The 22,319-nt window shown below is 32.2% G+C and overlaps 1 protein-coding gene across 3 annotated transcripts in view; it reads right to left on the bottom strand.

The window, feature by feature from the left end:
• Window positions 1-5,625: 5,625 nt before the first annotated feature.
• Window positions 5,626-22,319, bottom strand: part of LOC127698801 (uncharacterized) — a 34,680-nt gene continuing 17,986 nt past the window's right edge. The window contains exons 3-6 of one of the 3 annotated variants that reach the window (XR_007980957.1): window positions 19,812-19,893; window positions 18,850-19,027; window positions 14,703-17,951; window positions 5,626-5,682 (exon numbers count right to left, since the gene is read on the bottom strand). Coding sequence is in view for 1 of the 3 variants with exons in the window: in XM_052202483.1 (XP_052058443.1) it covers window positions 16,768-17,951; window positions 18,850-19,027; window positions 19,812-19,893 (1,444 nt within the window). In the remaining 2 variants the exon portion in view is untranslated. Of the gene's footprint in view, window positions 5,683-14,600; window positions 17,952-18,849; window positions 19,028-19,811; window positions 19,894-22,319 lie in introns of those variants that run through there. The other 2 variants (XR_007980958.1, XM_052202483.1) reach the window with 2 other exon arrangements.

Below are 22,319 nucleotides of genomic sequence, written 5' to 3'. Positions count from 1 at the left end.
CATCACTTTGGACTGTTTCTGAAGAAAGATCCTAGTGATGAAGACAGGGATACTATCCAGAGAGCTCTTGTTTCAATGAAACACAATTAAACAGTTTTGTTGGTAAAATTATGTAACATAATCAAAAGTGTATTGAAGCCATTGAAAGTTGAAAAAAACAAAACAAAATTATGCAATATTTTCTGACACTACATGCAAACATTTTCCTCAGTCAAAGTAAGATATGTTTTTTTATATTTGCACCATTATGAACATGGAGTTGAAATATTTATTATAAGCTGTTGCTTTTGTTTTAACTTAATGATTTAAAAATCTTGAAAAGAAATACTTACTAGCATTTGCTATCGTTTTTTTTGCAGGATTTGCTTTTTATGCCTTATTAATTTCTTATCTATCGGGTATTTTGTCCCTATCCCCTCATCTATGTTTCAAGAATTATATTGCTTTTGTCTGTAATAAAAGTATATGAAAGCAATCTGTTAAAATAGAACAACTTCACCATGTAGTTGTGTACCTCCTATTTAACAATTTGATAAGATTGATTTTTTTTTAGTTTTCCATAGAAAAAAATCCACTTTATCATTTATATTTATAATGAATATTGTCAACACATAATCCTCTAAAATTCATTTTATTTCAAGTTTCTCCTTATTATATAATGTTATTTTGTTTATCAAATTGATTTTTGGTGTTAATAAAAGACAAAGCCTTGAAAATTTGGAGGTTGGTCGGTTAACATAAAATCTTCTTCCGGTAACTTTGGAATAAAAATAACCTTTAAATAATTACTTCATACCACAATTGATTGTTGGTGTTTTATGCCGCCTGAAGCACTCTTGGCTTTATCAAGGCAGTCAGTTTTATTAATTGAGGAAGCTAAAGAACTCGGCAGAGGAACTGACTATCCTAGTTAATTAAGAAGAAGATTTACTTATAGATAATCTAAATTATTCTGTTTGTAAATTATTAACTCAACTTCCCTCATTTGATCTAAAACTCAAAAAGGAAGGTTCTCATATTAAATCAAGATGAAGGAGCACAACTTGTATATAGAATATATATGGTTATCTCCCTTACCCTTAATATACAGATAAATTGACAAATTACCAAATTATTTAAAAGTACAATTTTTAAATATTAAATTGTATAATTTAACCGGGTTTTGGCTTTGATGATTCTTCATTTCTGTTAAATAATTTATATATATGGCCATCTGAACTGAATTTAGACTCAGTTTTGATGCCTTGTATTTAATAACTACTAAAATGTCTAGTTTAAGTAACTCAATAAGGTGTCAAAAAGTGGCCTTATGTAAGTCAAAACTTCTGTCTACATCCTGAAAGCCCTCTTTCCAGTGCCAGTTCAAATTTTGATTATTTCAAGCTTTTGATCCTTGTTGACCCATTTGTGGAACCTACATTTGATATTCTTTATTATACCCCTATTTTTCTAAAGTGTATGATATATAGTAATGAGGGAGTCTGTCTGTCTGTTCTTTGTTCCACTTTAGTACTTTATTGCTCCTGAACCTCTTGGCATATTTTTTGGAATTTTGTATGAAATCTTACTCACATTATACTTTTGCATCTTCTATAATTTTTTTTTTCATCAGAACGATTTTTAGGATTTACTTTGTTATGACATGGACTTAGTATAATCAACTTACTACCTTAAACATTTGTATCTGCTTTTCCTAAACCCCTAATCAGAATTAAATGAAACTTTCTCAAAATCCTCTCCATATGATACCACTCCCTTGCTTATTTACCAAACTATTTATTGCTTTATCTAGGGGTATCCATTGTGTTTCAGCAATTCATCATAAACACCTTGATATAATTTATTGAAACTTTTCTCTGAATCTTAATCATATAATGTATTGTCCACCTCTCATTTTGTTTTTTGATCTAAATTATTTTGGGGTTTCCCTCATCAAATCAGTCTTTTGCTTTCTGTGAGGGAGGGAGTATAATTTTGTGAGTTTTCAGTGTAGTACGTCAAATTTTATTGTTTTTGTCCTGTATATGCTTCAAAAGATTCAAGATGATAAGCAAGTAACCAATAATCATTTAACCTTTTACTGACTACATATAGCAAACTGAAATGTGATCATAACTTAAATTAGGGTTGCAGATAGTTGTAAAAACTCATCAAAGATACTTAGGCTTATTATTTAATATAATAGTCAGAAGTGCATTACATCTACACAAGACTCAACAGTGGCGCTAAAAGCAAATCATTTGGAACGCAAAAATTCAAGAGCATTGAAAACCCCACATTCCCAAAATCTTTGCCAAATTGTGCTAAGACCATCTATGCCTGTGGGTATAAACACCTAGGTGTTTTGAATAATTAAACATTTTAAAACAGTATAACAGTATATTACAGAAAATGACAGTTATTCCATTTTAGTGCAGGAGTGCTGACTACTGTGCTGGTGTTACCATCGTGGACAAACCATCAACCTCCTGTTCAATGTTCTTATATTTTGAAAAGAGTAATTTCATTCTATAAGCTTTTAATGCTTTACACAGTATGTTTAATATGAATATGAAGTTTTCTAATGTGAAAGTGTTTAAAACAAATCATGTATGAGATAAAGGTGAACTCTGTCTCCAATTTTTGAAATAATAACCTTACTTTACTGTACAAGAACATAGTAATTTCTGATGGCAAAGATGAATTGTTGTTACTGATATAAAACATGTACCCTACTATTTAGTACATGACAGGCATGGGGTAATGCAAATTTGTAATTGTAATGCATGGTAATGCAGTACATTTTTCCAAGTAATTGCATGTAATGCGTAATGCAGCAATTTGTGCATTACATGTAATTGTAATATAATGCATTACTTTAGCAAAAAGTTGTGTAATTTCATGCATTACATGGCATTACATGTCATTACTTTTTTCACATACTACATCTTTAACATATTGTTGGAGTTTTAACTAAACCAAATTTAAGATTTCTTGATTAACTAAGTATATGTTATTCATTAGAATATATTCTTTATTTCATCTTATTTCATACATTTTCCTGCATAAAAAGATTGATATTTGAAAAGCATAGCTGTATTGTTGTCATAAGATCAAAGAATATCTTTGTTTTGCTTAGATAAAAGATAATTGAACTTTGTTATAAAACACTAATTAGTTTGTTTAACAATCAATATTTTCACCATTTAGACAATTGTTCATTAATTAAGGTCTATGTTTATTTTATAATTAGGGAAGTAATTCACAGTAATTAAATATTTCGTTTAAAATTAAAAAAAACAACAACAAAAAATATATTTATAAAAGTAAAGTCAACATTAAGTTAAAATCATTAAAAATTGTAAAAGTCAAATTAAATAGACTTTTTACATGTATACTTATATTCAATTCATGGAACAGTTACTGCATATGCTAGAATCTTTTGTGACTTCTAGTTGTTTTTCCAAATGTTTAATTTTTCTATTCACTAATAAAATTTTCAAATGTAATGTGTAATTCAAGGCATTACTTTGCAAAAGTAATTGTAATATAATGCATTACTTTGATAAATGCATGTAATTGTATTTGTAATATAATGCATGGTTTGGTCAAAGTAATTGTAATATAATGCATTACATTGCAATGTAATTCGCCCCATGCCTGGTACATGACATACATGTTTTGTTAATCTTATCAATATTTTGTTGTTTATACGAGTGCTGACATATTACTACTTTAATTTAATTTTACATTGTCAAATTCTTTACAGGGATCATTGATTTTACATATACTTCTATATAAGCGTGTTATTTCAGTATTTTCTGATTAAATTGAGTTTAAATTACATTGTTTTTCTACAAAAATTGTTTTTGCTTATTATGATCTTGCAGTGTGGACAAGCTTATTAAATCAGGTCTCACAATTACTCCCACTTATTGCTATGATGCATAAAGATCTGGTGAATCAAAATCAGGGGTAACATTTAGATGACATTTCCGGTTGAAGTAAGATTACTAAATAATGTGGTTCGATATGCTTTAATCGAAGAAAATTGTCATAGACTCTTTTTTATACTGTGCGCTTCAACATGCTTTTCATAAATGAATCATTCATTCTCACATTTAAGACATAAAAAGACGTGGATTTTATATCAAGATTTGCCTAATGTTTGCTAACATGAACATTTTTGTCCCATTCCAAAAGTCCAACCATAACTAGAAGCAAAAACTATATACACAAATCTATTTAAAAAAAACTATTAAGGCAGCATTCTGAACAGTCAATTTAAGGTTATTAGACACCTTTAAGGGTTAACCAGATCATTGTATACTATACCAGCAAATTAAATACCTGATTTACCAGACTGAGTGTATTTTTTTATATTTTGAGGACCTTAATATGTTTTATTTTTCGAACATTGTGTCTCATAAACTGCGATATTTTGTATAACATCATTTTCTTTTGAATTAGCTTATTAAAAAAATTGATACTTTTGTATCTCATGATTTGTTGTTGTATCAAACTGTTTGATTCCTTATTGTACAGTGCTTACAACAAAATTAAAACGACTTTCTTTCAAGTGGTCGATTTTATTTCTATTTGATGAAGTACTGTTTTATCTGGAGTTGAAACCAAAATTGCTGATGGAACTCCGACTAGTATATATAAGGTAAAATGTCTTGAAGAAAGCTGTTTCGTCTTAATAGCAATGTTGATTAAAATACCAAATGTTTGAACAACTTTATGTAAAATTCAGATTATACAGAATAGTTACGCGTAAAAAAGTTAACGATACACTTAGTTTTATGAATTCTTACTAAAGGCATTCTGCAAAGTAAGAAAAGATTGAGATGTTTTCATCAGGACCCACATTTGTACATGAATTATTCACAATTGGGTCTAACAGTTTTAATATTGTGTGCACACAACACACTTTCAGGTATTTGTATTTGTGAATAATCATGCTAAGGTCTTTAACCAACCCAAAATGTAAAGCAGAGAGAAGAAACTATATTTGTACATATTCATATTCGTTTTTGTGATTCCTGTTTTAATCTCTTTAATTAGAGTGGAAACGATTTTTGTACATATTCACAGGGGCAACTAAGTGAACCTAGTTTTTGACTGTGACTTTCCAATTTATGTTTTTTGTACACAACACATGTGCATCTTTTAGTAGTGGTGAATAATACGCAAAATTTGAAAACAGAACTCTTAGGGGTTTAAAGGTAGAGAGCACAGACAAGATGATTTCTATAAGTCGCTTCTGAATAATCACCAGGGTCCAAATAAATTGTGTTTACTATGTTTTTCAGCTTAGGTACCACTTTTGAAGTGTTGGGAATTTTCAAGGTCTTTTTTGCATAATTAAAATTCCATGTCTTTTCATAACTTCATTATCCTCAAACGAAATACCTTGACTTTTCCCTGATTCCATAAACATGTAACCAACATCAACCCTTATAATTTCAATTTACACTCTGAAAAAGCATAGCGACTGACACCAAACCATTGAAAATTAGAAGAATTCGGATACACTTGGAAATTTGCTGAAGAAAACCACCATCTAAATTACATTGCAGCTATTTAATAAAATATTAATATTTTGTTTTTATTTCACATTTATTTTCCAGAATATCCATTGTAGTTGATATATAAATTTGAATATTCTCGCACAATATTGCAAATGCTAATAGGTCAAGACTAGACATTGTCAACCATAGGTTCAAAGGAAGGTACGCATTCACTTGTCATTTTTCAAATTCGCCTACTGTAAACCAACTAACTTTCACAGATGATTTCTATCCGTTTCTAACTGACTTCGCCTCGATTGATTTTCACGATTTCCTATAACTTTGTTGATATATTCATATTAAATGAAAAAAACCAGGATTGACATATTTGCTACGATCAATTGCATTGTGTATGGAGAGTGCCACTCTTTGCACATGAAAGAGCCCTTGCAACAACTATTTAGGAAAAAGGAAGTGGCTTGTTGCACTGCAAAATTTTACCCCTATTCTCTATAAACTCTTTTACTTTATTCGACTTTGCAACTGTTTTGATTCGAGCGCCACTGATGAGTCTAATTAGATCAAATTATGAGCTTCGTATCTTTAATGAGTGTTTTACCAGTGAAAGTCTATTTTGAATAATCAACAACTTAAAGAGTTGTTAGCCAATTTCCCAACCCATCAACTGGAAAAAAATCTTCAGGTTACTGATGGATGCAGTTGAGAACTATGCCAGAACATGCATAAAGCGCGAGCCATATAAACCAAAACTGGTCACCACATCTGAATAATCAAAGCTATTCGGGCATGCAATCAGAAGCGCGTTAAAAATCGACGATGTGCAATGAGCTCACATGCCTCTCTTATCCTCTCTTCACGGCAAAACTGTGATTGTTCCAGCAGACAAAGCCTCAAACAACATTATTTTTATATATGCAAAAACCATTTTTCAGAATATCTCATTAGCGAACTTGGAATTTACAGCAAAACTGGGAATCCCACATAAACCTATAGCTAGCTATACACCATTCACGATAGAGGAGATTTTGGAAAATCACAAATCCGTCCTTCTCTCCTTTGGTATTAACATGAAGAAGGATACATAAACTTTACAAACATCCTTTTAAGGCATTATATATAGCTTGGTCGTCAAAATGTTCGACTAAACATCTTTATAAAGTTCTTCCATTCTACGGTAACAGATGGCCATCTTAAATATCGTTATGAAATATATTCAACCAGCGGTGTCAATCAGATTTGGATTCTTAAAATTTCTAAATATAAAGTTCAGTCTTCAATCACAATCTTTACAATTTTTCAGTTTTTTTTTTTTTTAACCTTTGATTTTTCTTCGCTTAACACTACTATTTCCCATAAGCAATTGAAAAATCAACTACATAGTCACGTTAAAAAAAGCTTTTTTTCCACAAAAATGGGAAACGTAAGCCATTAAAAATCTTACCGCACTGATTCCTACAACAAATACACCTAAGGTAATGTCCAAATGCTGGACTTTTTGACAGACAACACATTTATCGCGTTAGGTGGAATGATATTCGGTATTTCAATTGGTACTAATTGTGCATCACTATTGGGCGACTTGTTTTTGTATACATATGAAGCAGAACCTTCTCAAAGACAAAAAGAAAAAGCACCAAGAAAAGCACTTTTATTTCACTTTCAGATATATTGATGATGATCTGTCACTCTCAATAACCAATATTTCAATGAGTGCTTACATATATCCCAGTGAAATTGAAATTAATGATACTACCGAAAGTAGAAGGTCTGTTTCATATCTTGATCTTTTTCCTCGATATTGACACAGACGGAAGACTTCAAACTAGAATCTTTGACATACGTGACCAATTGTCAAGTACAAAAATACACTTTTCAGTTGGGGATTTTAGACAACACCAATTTCTCAACTGTAACATACCGTCTGTGCCATCGTATGGCGTTTACATATATCATTTAGTATGTTACAATCGTATATATTCACATTTTATGGACTTTATTTAAAGGGGCGTGTTCCTTACACACAAACTGCTTCAATAGAGTAATGAAAACGACACTGCCAAAGTTTTACGGTCACCTTCACGATTTGTTTGCCCAATACATAGTGTTATCAACCTACTAGCGACATGTTTTGGAAGTCTTTGACCTTTAGATACCAGTATAGTCATTTGATTGTTTACCGATTGTGTCCTCATTTTGACTGTGAATTCGCATGGCTTGTAGTGCATCTATAGCAACAGACGCACTCGTTCTCAAACTGCTATTCCCCCACATTTTGTTTGGTACCTTCTTTTGTCTCTTATTGATTTTCGAGATTTGAACATCGATAAACTACTGTCGCCTTAATTTCCCATCCTTTACAAAGGTCGCCCCATTTTGCAAAAAAAGAATATTTACCACGTTAAGCAATCAATATTACTCATTAGGTTGAAAATAAATATTTTTTTTTGTAACTTTCTGATTATAACATGTAGAAAGTTTCTGCTAAAAGACAATATATTTTTCTAAAATTTGAAGACGATTTCATCTGGTATAAGAGAGGCGAAAGATACCAAAGGGACATTCAAATTCATAAATCGAAAATAAACTGACAACGCCATGTCAAAAAAAAGATCAAAAGACAAACAACAGTATACAAAACTTTTTGGAATTTTGGGTCCTCAATGCTCTTCAACTTTGTACTTGTTTGGCTTTATAACTATTTTGATCTGAGCGTCACTGATGAGTCTTATGTAGACGAAACGCGCGTCCGGCGTATTAAATTATAATCCTGGTACCTTTGATAACTACTAATAACATAGAAAACTAAATAATTAGCAACACGAACCCCATCAAATAATATAAGAAATCAATGAAATAATGCTTTATTAATATTTTCAATGCATGCTTAACTTAAACTAGTTTTACAGCAAATATTTTCGCCCTACTATCTTTGTCAGCTTGCCATGTATTGCAGCCAATCCACAAAATTCCATTACTGTCAATACTACGACTAAGTGGTAATTCAATCCCCAGTGGTTTTATGGCCTAACATGCAATAACCTCCCCAGCAAAATTTAATATATGTATAGCATGGTTGTTTTTATCTAAAACTAAAATCATATCAGAAGAGGTTGCTGCTATGTCACTAGGATAAAATTTTACTATCTCTATAAAATCGACAACACAACCTTTATATGTCCACAGTATTTTTCCACCATAGTCTAATCCCAAAACCCTCCCTTCCCACTGTTTATTTAAACAATCAATAACATAAATTATGTCATTCATGGTTATGATTCTATATGGTTCTGTAAACAGTCTCTGGTTTTCATTGTCATACTCATAGATAAGTTGTTTATTACCGTCCTGATTTAGAACCACAACTCTTCTAAAACTGTCTTTAGTAGCTGGATATGTGACAGGATAGCATTCAGTCAACCCCACAAATATTTTATTGTTTTTAGAAACATGAACACTAATGGATTTTAAGGAAGAAAAAGGCTTAAATGGTTTGAATTGTTTATCAGTTGAATACACTTGTAGTTCACTTCCCCCTGTTGACAAAATAATGTCATTTTTATTTAATTTTGCCATATTAAGTGCTGATAAACTAATGCCTTCCTCTACTTTTACATTTATATTTTCTTGAAATTTTACTTTTTGTAGTTTTACCTCAGTAGGACATGTAATGAATGCCGTTTTACTATCACAGTGAAGTATGTTCATTTCATTTGGAAAATCACTTTGATAGCTTTTGACGAGTTCTAAATTTGGAACTGCATAAAGGTCACCAAATATTGTTCTTCTTATGTTTTGCTTTTCAAATATATTTCCACAAATGAATTTTGTTTTCAGAATGTCGCAGTTAATTGTTTCCACTGAATTTTTTGGCAAAGTCTCTTCCAACAATTTTCTTGAATAGAAAATGTCAGACGCTTGATGAGACTGCAAGGTTTTCTTCAAATTTTCTTCCCTCTTTGATAAGTCTTCTTTATTCTTATACATGTCAGACAATTCTGCTTTGATCTTATTTTCTGTTGGCTTCCATATTGTTTCAAGTTCCTGTACAAGTTCTTTTGCATAGTTAGTTACGGTTTCTGTCATTTTCTTCTCAGTTAACAAAATTTTATTTTTTATTTCTTGGAAATTTTTGTCACTATCTAGTAGCAGTTTTTGTAGTCTTTCCTTTTCATTGTCAAAAAACTCTTGACTGGATTAAAGTTTATTTTGCAATTCTTTCATTTTAGAAATAGTGGTATCATAAACTTCATTCAGTGTTTTATAATTGTGTTTTTGATGGGATTCTATTAAACAGCTTGCACAAACTGGTTTCTCACAATCAATGCAGAATACACAATACTTTTGTCCTCTATGAATTGTACATGGCATGTCCAGAAGATCAACCTTTCGGATTGTCTGTGCAGCGTCAATACCTCCGCAATCTTTTAGATTTAAAATTTCATGTTCTTCGGCTGATTTAATTTTTCTATGAATCTTTGTTGTGCAAATTTGACACATAAATACATCACAGTTTATACATTTCCACCGTATATCTGACGACTCTTCACAGAACTGACACACAGCTGGTGTCTGAGCTTTCACTGTAAGTTGAGAAAATGCCATTTCCAAATGATTCAAGAAAAATCCTTTATACACTTTTTTTTTGGCATATAACTGTATCTATAAGTTAAATACTTCCTTCAATGTAAGAAGGTCAAGGTAAACTGTATAACATGTGAGGTTCAAATGAAACGATAAACTAGATAGATTACTATTTTTCTTTGTGTTGTTTGGTCTTTTATTATTAATAACCTCACCCCTACCCCTACCCCCCCCCCCCCCCAAAAAAAAAAAACAAAAAAACAAAACAAAACAAAACAAAACAAAACAAACAAAAAAAACAAGAAATGATTGTAACAGGATGCTGTTACAATGTCTCCCAAACGAAGCTCCCATAATTCGTAATTCCCAGGGTCGCCTGACATTGGGCAAAGTCCAGTGAAAATTAGTTTGGTCCGGTAAAGTTATATGCATTAGTGATGCCTGGGGACTAACCCTGTATATCATTCAAATCATCTTGGCATGACAAACCAGAATATATATATGGTTTGGGGGTGGGGATCGACCATTTACAAGATATAAAAACTTTCTCAAATGGCAGGGGGTCGGGATGACCCCTGGGGACTAACCCTGTATATCATTCAAACCATCTTAGCATGACAAACCAGAATATATATGGTTTAGGGGTGGGGATCTTGACCACTTACAAGATATTAGAACTTTCTTAAATGGCATGGGGTGGGGGTGACCCCTGGGGACTAACTCTGTATTTCATTTCATGTGTTTTATCATGACAAACCAGAATATATATGGTTTAGGGGTGGGGATCTCGACCATTTACAAGATATTAGAACTTTTTCAAATGGCAGGGGGTCGGGGTGACCCCTGGGGACTAACCCTGTATATCATTCAAACCATCTTAGCATGACAAACCAGAATATATATGGTTTAGGGGTGGGGATCTTGACCACTTACAAGATATTAGAACTTTCTTAAATGGCAGGGGGTGGGGGTGACCCCTGGGGACTAACCCTGTATTTCATTTGATTTGCTTTATCATGACAAACCAGAATATATATGGTTTAGGGGTGGGGATCTCGACCATTTACAAGATATTAGAACTTTTTCAAATGGCAGGGGGTCGGGATGACCCCTGGGGACTAACCCTGTATATCATTCAAACCATCTTAGCATGACAAACCAGAATATATATGGTTTAGGGGTGGGGATATTGACCACTTACAAGAAATAAGAACTTTCTTAAATGGCATGGGGTGGGGGTGACCCCTGGGGACTAACCCTGTATTTCATTTCATGTACTTTATCATGACAAACCAGAATATATATGGTTTAGGGGTTGGGATCTCGACCATTTACAAGATATTAAAACTTTCTCAAATGGCAGGGGGTCGGGATGACCCCTGGGGACTAACCCTGTATATTATTCAAACCATCTTAGCATGACAAACCAGAATATATATGGTTTAGGGGTGGGGATCTTGACCATTTACAAGATATTAGAACTTTCTCAAATGACAGGGGGTCGGGATGACCCCTGGGGACTAACCCTGTATATCATTCAAACCATCTTAGCATGACAAACCAGAATATATATTGTTTAGGGGTGGGGATCTTGACCACTTACAAGGTATTAGAACTTTCTTAAATGGCAGGGGGTGGGGATGACCCCTTGGGACTAACCCTGTATTTCATTTAATGGGTTTTATCATTTAGAACATTTTCAATTAAAAAGATTGTGTCTATCACAAACGGTTTTCAATTTATAATCATTTGAAAATTTTAAAAAATAAAATCCCATAGGGTTCTATAGTAAAACCCTCTTTTCTTTTTACCCCTCAAAGTACCCCTTAATAAACCCCATTGCACAAACAAAACCCTGATTGCACCACTAGACATGTTAGTCTAACATATTGTGAAACCCTAAGTTAATCTGACCAGCGGTTTTGGAGAACGGGTGCGTACAAGTTCAAATTTAAAAGCGGCGGAAGAGGAAGAGGAAGAAGAATAATAATAATAAGAAGAACTGAGCAAAAACAATAAGTCTTCCCAAACTTCGTTTGGGAGACTTAATAAAGAACACTAAAACAGACAGAAAATCTCATAAAAAAATGAAAGTATTTAGCTATCTCAGTTTTGTTTTGTCCTTTTATTTATTTCGATTTTACTCTAGGTGTATACATAATTTTGCCATGATAATTATTACAATTTAAGCAAGTTTGGTGTTTATTTCTTGTTATTACAAATAAACAAAAAATTGGTAATTAATACAAAAGAAAATAGAAAAAATCAACATTTTTTATTTTCAAAATAGTATTCACAGTTGTTGTATATAGTAGATAAGTTTGTACTCATCAAATGAGGTACATACAAGATAAGATCGATGCTAGAATTAGTAGTTAAGGTGGGAATTGTATTGAAATATTTTTAACATCATACAAAATATCTAACATTTGTCTTTCAGAATAAGCAGTGCTTTCCAACAGTATCAATTGAATGAAGAGATAAAACTGCCAAAAAATGTTTAATATTTCAGGTAGGAAGGAGAAAGAATGTAGACTCAACAAAGACAAATGATGAAGTTATAGTGTAGTAGATAATACATAAAAGTAGTTCACTTTTTTATGTTCAATCTTCCGTACAATGAAGGTCTATGAAAAGTATTGCGAATACATTGTTTTAATTGTAATATTTGAGCCTCTGCATATACATTTTCATTAAAAATAACAAAATGAATTATCTATTATTTATTTCACCCAAGGACATACGAAACAGTAGCAAGAGAAGACAATGCATCCACAATTTAACGCGTTGTCTTCGCAACGTTGCTAATTATAAGCTTCCAAAATTCGCACTCAAAATCTACACCAAGGACCTAAAATTAAAGGCAAATGAAATATGTTTACTTTTCCATCATCAATTAATCCTTCATGACAGTAATTCATATAGCGTTTTGATGCACGGTGGGGATTGCTTTGCTACGATGTTGCATTTAGAATACACTGCGAATTTATTTAGTGCCAAAAAGGAAAAGGGATCTCAGGCATTAGAAACATATTTTGTCTTCGATTATACTGCCTCAGGAATGGAATATCGAAACTGCCAAAAAAAAAAAAAGAATATAAATCTTTCCGTTTGAAAATTGTGTTATTTTTTGGGGAAATGTATTGAAAATGTTTTATTTTAATGAAACATGCAGATTTCAATCGTCTATCATAGTACGGACTGCAGCATTGGTGTATCGTCACTGATATTAACATCTTAACACACCTCGCTATAATTAAAAACACATTTCCGGGTAGATTTTATGTAAATACAACAAATAAGAGGGCTAGGTATCAACACACACAATGATAGCAAAACTAAAACTCAGAAAAGTATCAAAACTAAAGGAAATTGATGAACGCCATCACAGGGTCCCGCTGCATGACAGTAATCTGTGCAATTTTTAAATGAATCAAGTTATTTCACTGTGGCTTATAGTTATACCTATGGATGGCAGAAATTTTACTGATACACAACTAATAAAAGTGATATTCAACTTATATAAAGAATTGTGTTAGAAAGTTTAACATGTACAGTGTTCCTCCAAGGACATCTATTACTGGTGAATAATGATGCCACCGTTTGTCCCAAACTCAAAGGGTTTTAAAGTTAGAGAGTGAAAACAAATTTGGTACATGTATGTAAACTCTAAAGTTTAGTTCAGTGTACACAATTTCTAGAATTTGTGAAAGCTAAATGCCAATTGTCTTACCCAACTCAAATGTGTAAAGCAGGAACAGAAACTATATCTTAACATATTTAAATTTGTTTTGGTGATTCATGTTATCCCTTTTTTATGCATTAGAGAATGGAAAGGATTGTTTACATGTGTACAGGGATGACTAAGGTTTTACTATGATTTTCAATGTACTGTTTCTTTTATCTAGTTGTGGTGACTAATCAATCAAAATTTCATAACAGAACTTCAAGAAGGGGTTTCAAAGTTAAGAAAGCAGAAACAATTTGTGACCGAAGCATCCACTATATGAAAATAAGATGTGGTATGATTGCCAATGAAACAGCTATCCACCAGAGACCAAATGAAGTAAATTAAAGCAACTAAATGTCACTGTAGGACAGTCAACAATCATCAAATCCCATATTGTGATTACTCTAGGTATCTGCTGAATAATCAGCAGGTGCATAATAAAATATGATTACTATGTCTTTCAGGTAAAGTAAAATTTTGTAAAGTGTAAGGAATTTTCAAGGTCTTTTTATCAAAATTAAAATTCCATGTCTTTTCGTGACTTTATCTGACATGGTGAAACGAAATTCCGAAACATTCCTCAGATTCTATAAACTTTTAACCAATACAATTTTTTTTAAATTTCAAGTTCCACTCTGAATAAACATAGTGACTGACACCAAAATCTTGAAAAATATACCAATTTTGATAAATGGGGAAATAGCAGTTCAGGTTCAATAGAAATTTGCTGAAGAAAACAATCGTCTAAATTAAATGGTAGCTATTAAGTAAAAACCCATTATTTTTCATTTCATGTTTTATTTTCCAGATTAAACATTGTAGTTAATATATAAATCTGAATATTCTTACACAATATTGCAAATGCTAATAGGTCAAACCTAGACATATTCAACCATGTGTTCACTTACAGTAAACCAACTTATTTTCACAAAAAAAGATTTTTTAAGCACTTGGCCATTTCTAACTTGACGTGGCCTTGATTTATTTCAGTGATTTTTTTTAATTATTATTGATGTATTCATAAAAGAAATTGACAGATTAGAGATTGACATTTTCGAAACCATTTTTATTTGCAAAATTTTTCTACTCCTGAAAGTCACAAAAATAATAAATTGTGAAATTATGTTGGTTTACAATATATACCAGTACTTCTGTAGATTCATTTATTTTCTTGGAATTTCTGTCGATTGAGGATATTTTTATTTTTCATGGATATTTGATTTTGTTGTTTGGCAAAAGTGAGTATGTAAATCTGTAGAAAAAATTACATGTATTTTGTTGACATTTAAATTGATGGTTTTCCTTTACCCACAAAATCAAAGAAAATTGGTACCCCACGAATAATTATGAATCCACAACAGTATCTCATAAATGCACAAAACTTAGTCAAAATTGATCTTTACATCTTATATCAAAATAAATGCCCCTTTTTCTTTATATGTACATGTACAAACCTAAGTCAAAATTGATCTTTACATCTGATATCAAAGTTAATGCCCCTTTTTCGTTGTATCTACATGTTTTGCCCTTTTTGTTTATCACTGACCATTTAATGCCTCACACTTTTCTTTCGACTATTACAAATAACATTCATTTATTACAAGATTGCACACATTGAATTGCCTCACCTGCTGTCTGATCATGATTAAAATTCATGTTGAAAGATAGAGAAGAATCAGAGAAGATAAAGGTTTAACTACAAATAGCACAGAAACATAACATTTATATGAATGATCAATGCAAATGAGGTCAAGGTCTGAGGGATCCTGCTAGGCAGACATGTACACTATACAATCATTCCATATACTAAATAAAGTTTTCCTATTGGTTATAGCATCTGAGAAAATGACCTAAATAAGAAACTAATTATTGATAAATGAACCATGAACCATGTAAATGAGGTCAAGGTGACACGACACTTTACAATCATTCCATACACCCATTATTCTTGACATAAATAGTATGAGAGTAATGGACCCTTAAAATTGATCAATGGTCACTAAACAATGAAAATGACAAAAGTTCAAGGACAATGGGCATATGACAAACTGAAACAGCATTGAGCTTGGCATTCCTATGTCTCAATCCACAACTTTTGTTGAAGGCAATGCAAAAATGAATCTTTAGCAGGTGACCTTGTTTTTTAACCAAATGTGAATTATGTTAGAAAATGTGTCAAGTAACTTCTGACAGATCAGTTAAAACTTTTTGAGATGACTTTTACAAAACTTTACAAAATAAAACAAGTAATTTTGTTTTTGTTAAATTGAGTCACAAAAATTAATTAAAAGAACAGTTCCAAATAATATTTCCAAGGGCATAACTGTTTTTATAAAAGTTGATTGACATCAAGTTCAAGACATTGCTGATATAAACCTTTGATATGAATTTCATAAATACCTGGCAAAAATTGCACACATGGGAGAGCTTACAATGCAATTTTCTTTAGTAGAATTTTCATTTCTAAGGGTAATAACTTCTGAAAAAAATAATTGATCAGCACTGATTTTTGAAATTATCCCAGACATTGCTGATATAATCTTCCATATACATTGGTATAAATGTAGAACGACCATATTCACTGATACTGAAGCCAAAAACAAATATGTCTGTTTCTTGCTTTCTCCAAGTTTGATCCTGATTAACACAACACATCTGGTTATCAGTGCATGCATGAACATGATGAAAGTATATTCGTAATTTTCAATATTATTTGACAACTTTTTTTAATTCAGAAATGTACAATAAAGGGACTGTGTAGCAGTTTCAACACCTATGCAATATATTGATGAGGATATTCTCATGGAAACATTAGGGTCAGTAGTGAAACCGTAAACACACATTTTTTTTATTTGATCTTCCAAGCAAAATTACTTTTCTTTATTTTTGTTCAGTTTACCATTAAAATTAACTTAAATGGTATTTTAAAACATGATTGTAATTTTAAGCAACAAGATCGATGACTGGCACATCTTCTGGTTCGATGTCAATAAAACAACAGCTTTCATCTCCCATCCAAACCACATCATCATCAACTTCCTGTAACATGATTACATCATCATCAATTTCAATGTAACGGAACTGTCTCTCTTCATTATCGATCATTTCCTTTTTGATTTGATGAAACTCGAGTAGCTGTCCCCTGTCTGACTCTGAATGGCATTCCAGTTTACTTCTGAAAAGGTGTCTACCGACATCTGATTGTGAATGGTGTCCCAGTTTACCATTGCAGAGATTTTTACCAATATCTGAAGGAGTGTGACAACCTAATTTACTTGTCTCATCTATCATTTCCTTTTTCACCGAAACAGAAGAAGGTGAGAAACAGAAAAGTTTCCTTGAATTAACTGTTTCGGCACAATCCAAATCTTTCAATTTTGAGATAACATTTTCAACTCTTTCGTTGAACTTTTCTTGTGCACTTATTGCCTCCTGTTTAATTGTTTTACCTTTTTCATTGCACTCATCATCAGCACTAATTGCTTCCTGTTTAATTGTTTTACTAGTAATATTTTTCTTTTTTATTGCCTTTGCATTACCTTCTACGGTCTTGGTAACATTTTTCTTAGACCTGAGCCTGCTTTTAATGTTGTCGATTTCCATTTCAAAATTGTTCTCTTCCATACTTTTCCGCTTCTGAGCCATGTTATTCTCATTAGACTCCAATACAGGTTTCTTCTTAGAAGGCCCTACATCTTCTTTCTCCAGGGCTGATGAAGTCATGTGAGGATTATTTGATTCAACTGCTGGTTTTAAAATCTTGTAAGATTTGTCTGTTGAAGCAGTTGTGTGTTTTGAGGGATGTTCATTTTCCTTCTCAGATACTGGTGAATTCATGTAGACATCTTCTTTCTCTGAAGCTATTGAAATTTCCTTCTCTTTTCTGATACTTGGAACTTTCCCTTTTTCAGATGGTGACTTTTCAACAGTGTCCTTAATATGTTTGTCTGATATCCATGCCTTGTCAATTATTCCCAATTCCTCTAGAACGTGTTTTGTTCTGTAGTTCAGTGTAAGTTTTCCAAAATCTCTTTCCCCCAATTTATACCTGATCATGGTAATCATTCTATCGGACTTCTCAATGGTACAAATTCCTCTTCCCTCTCTAGTTGATACTCCAATGCCACCTTAAAACAAATAATTGTACATATTTAAATGATTGGACTCAAACAATGAGTAAAATCCTTGAAATTCTAAAACAAAGGGCTCTTGCAATTCAATTTTTAGGTCTAACATGTCTGCTTTATATTAATAGTGTTACACAACTAGTGTCACACATTGTTCCATCTCAGCCATTTTCAGAAGGCACATAGCCCACCCTCTTTATCTGATGCTATGTGCCCTTTTTCATCTTTCATGAGGTCTTGCACCTTGAAATGATCTGTTCTTCCCTTTTTCCAACAAAATTTGAGGTTATTTACCAAAGATTCACTTTTAAGCAGCTTAGCCTTTAATAAGTTGGTTAAAAATAATTTTTACATTTTAATTGCCTTTGACATACTGTAAATTAACTTCTGTTACTCTTCCTCTGGTAAGTGTTGTATTTTATAAAATTTTGTGTATTCATTGATATTCCTGGGGTACATGAACCACAATGTCTTTTGGTGACAAGAATAAGATTCATTTCTATATTCACACTGTCAACAGACGAGTTCATACCGTAAGAACTCATGTTGTATGTAAAATATTGTAGTAAAGTTGAATTGTTTTATTCCATTTGTCATGAACTTACATTTTCATTAACAAAAGTTATGGCGTGTTGTTGTTTTAAATCCTTTGATTAAATTTTTGTACCCCTGTGATGCATTGCAGTTTGAAATTCTTGATGGGTGTTTGGATCTATCTCATCTTACATGTATTTAGGTATATTATGGTGCATTGTCCTTTGCATAAATGTTTTCGGCTTTTGCCTCAAATCTTTACTTCATAATGTGCTTTACTTACATCCCATTTTGTAGTGAATTACTCAAGGAAGAGTTAATTTATGAGACATGATCTGTATTTGGAAAAAAATCATTTTCATACCTCTCTTTGAGCAATCTTGCTTAGTTGCTTGCTGGTGAACTGCTTTATCTGAAAGATTTTTAGGCTCTGTTTGGATGAATTGTCTCTTGTAAGTCTGGAAGCATCCATCTTCAATTGCTTCTAAACATTCCATGGTTATTGTACCTAGATCTGCTTTCCAATTTTTAGAACCTTTGTCCTGTTAAAGAAAAAACTTACCAGGGTCAACTTTATTTCATAACCTTCTGAACATGCTGAATGACTAAAGCATAAATGTTGACAATAGCAAAGTAGTTAAGTATACTATACGTTTTACATTTAATTCAATACTAGCATCTGAACCATTACAAACATCTTTTTTATAGCTTGCTGTTCGATGTGAGCCAATGCTCCGTGTTGAAGGCCGTACCTTGACCTATAATGGTTTACTTTTATAAATTGTAACTTGGATGGAGAGTTGTCTCATTGGCACTCATACCATATCTTCCTATTTCTATCTCAGCTACTGTGGATTCATTTATTTTTGTGGGTACCAATTTTTTGTGGATTGAGGAAACTTTTTTTTATTTTTGTGTATATTGGTTTTCTCATAGTCTGCATCTGAAGCCTATTGAAACTTTGTACTTCTTTAAACATTTAAAAACTTCATGGTTCACATTGAGGCACAAAATCCACGTAAACTGGTATCCTACGAATAATAATGAATCCACAGTAACAATAATTTACTGGAGTTCATTCAATAATTATAAAACTTTAAAATTACAAAACAATTATTGGATGGAAGACTGTTGCCTGAGACTGTAGATACATATGCATGTAGGCATAAATCTATTTTTGCTATGGCAAACTAAACATTAAATTGGGACCAAATAAATCTTTGTTCTTACAAAAAATTTTTTTAAAGAAAGTTTATCAACTAATAAATGTAACCAACTTACTAAAATATTGACTAACCTGACAAGTATTTAAATATAGTAACATACCTTTTGTGAAGTTATCTTTGGCAACGAAAACAGAAGCTCTTTCACAGTTCCATTTCTATTGTCTTTAATACCAGAGACTTTACTGCAAAATAAAATTGCATATTTTGATGAATAAATCAAATGGTTCAACCAAGGTTTGATATTTTGTTTTGAAAGAAAATACTATAGTTTTATTGTCGAGCCTGCGACTTTTGTCGCAGAAAGCTCGACATAGGGATAGTGATCCAGCGGCGGCAGCGGGGGAAGCGTTAGCTAACTTCTTAAAAGCTTTAAATTTTAGAAGGTGGAAGACCTGGATGCTTCATACTTTGTATATAGATGCCTCATGTTACGAAGTTTCCGTCATTCACATGTCCAATGTCCTTGACCTCATTTTCATGGTTCAGTGACTACTTGAAAAAAACGTTCAGATTTTTTGGAATGTTAAATTCTCTCTTATTATACATGTTATAAGTAATAGGATGACTATATTTGGTATGTGCGTACCTTGCAAGGTCCTCATGCCCGTCAGACAGTTTTCACTTGACCTCTACCTCATTTCATGGATCAGTGAACAAGGTTAAGTTTTCATGGTCAAGTCCATATCTCAGATACTAAACGCAATAGGTCTACTATATTTGGTGTATGGAATGATTGTAAGGTGTACATGTTCAACTGGCAGGTGTCATCTGACCTTGACCTGATTTTCATGGTTCAGTGGTCATAGTTTAGTTTTTGTGTTTTTGGTTTGTTTTTCTAATACTGTATGCAATAGGTCAACTGTATTTGGTGTAAGGAAATATTTTAGGATGAACATGTCAGTCTGGCAGGTTTTATTTGATCTTAACCTCATTTTCACCGTTCATTGCTCAATGTTAAGTTTTTGTGTTTTGGTCTGTTTTTCTAATACTGTATGCAGTAGGTCAACTATATTTGGTGTATAGAGATAGTTTACGATGTACATGTCAGTCTGGCAGGTTTCATTTGACCTTGACCTCATTTTCACCGTTCATTGCTCAATTTTAAGTTTTTGTGTTTTGGTTTGTTTTTCTAATTCTGTATGCAGTAGGTCAACAATATTTGGTGTATGGAAATATTTTACAATGTACATGTCAGTCTGGCAGGTTTTATTTGACCTTGACCTCATTTTCATGGTTCATTGCTCAATGTTAAGTTTTTGTGTTTTGGTCTGTTTTTCTTAAACATTTAGCAATAGGTCAACTATATTTGGTGTATGGAATGATTGTAAGGTGTATATGTCTGTCTGGCAGGTATCATCTGACCTTCACCTCATTTTCATGGTTGATTGGTCAATGTTCAGTTTTCCTGGTTATCTTTGTTTCTTAGATACTTAAAGCAATAGGTCAACTATATTTGAAGCATGGAATGATTTTAAGGTGTACATGTCTGTCTAGCAGGGTTCATCTGACCTTGACCTGATTTTTATGGTTCATTGGTCAATATAGAATTTCCATCGTTTGGTCTTGTTTCTTTCATACTATAAGCAATAGGTTATCTATATTCTGTGTATGGAATGATTGTATTAAAGGTGGACATGTATTTCCAGCTTGGTTTATCTGACATTGACCGCATTTTCTTGGATCATAAATGTTAATGTGTTGTAGTAAAACTTTATATGTAGGACTATCAACATAAAATCAATGGTCAGTATAATAGGTGAGACATTTCAGCGTGTGTACTCTTGTTGTCTATCTATGTTTTTAATTTGCTTGCATAGCAATATTACCAATTAACAGTACTACATAACACTATAATCTGCTTTTTTTTCATTTGCTACAATCAGAGACATCAAGAAACAATTTTGATTAGCATATTACATGTATTATACTGTTGTAAACATTCAATAACGCGGTTTTACCTTTGTGTTAACGTAACGTCGTTCCCGGCAAAATTGGCAGTTGCCGATTTAGCGTTACGAAATTCCGCCAACATGTGGCATTCGAATAACATCTTTGTTTTCTAACTTGTTATTAATCCTACATTTCTTTAGTTACTTGTGTTTATATGCTTTATATTGATAAATCGGTGTCGAGACGTATGAAATCGTGATTGCTTTCTTTATAATCCAATATTTACGTATGTATTGACAGTGATTTATATGATTAACCTTGACCAGTAGCGACCTATTTTCTTACGCGCAAGGATAAGGCGTGCTAAGGATTATAAAAAGGGGATTTTCCGAATAGCAAAACGAATTTGAACTCATCTTTACAGAAACTTAATAGGTAAATACTTCACGCACGAAAATCACAGAAAACCGTTAAACATATTGTACTTTCATTCTTTGTAGTTATTTATAGTAATAATAATAATTTCTATTTCTTGAAATAGTAGTTTAGTTGTTATTTTATTTAGAAAACCTGGCTAATGTATTTCGAAAAGCTATTGAATAGAATAAATATCTACAGACTAAAGGTATTGTAAGAAAGATTGAGAACAATCGTTACATATACCATGAAATTATATAAATATTTGTTGAAATTCTAGCACAAAAAGATGTTACATAGA

The sequence above is a fragment of the Mytilus californianus genome, unplaced genomic scaffold, assembly GCF_021869535.1.
Source record: "Mytilus californianus isolate M0D057914Y unplaced genomic scaffold, xbMytCali1.0.p SCAF_4, whole genome shotgun sequence".
Classification (NCBI taxonomy): Eukaryota; Metazoa; Mollusca; class Bivalvia; order Mytilida; family Mytilidae; genus Mytilus; species Mytilus californianus.
Note: the sequence above shows the minus strand (reverse complement) of the source record. Positions and strands in the feature narration are given on the sequence as shown.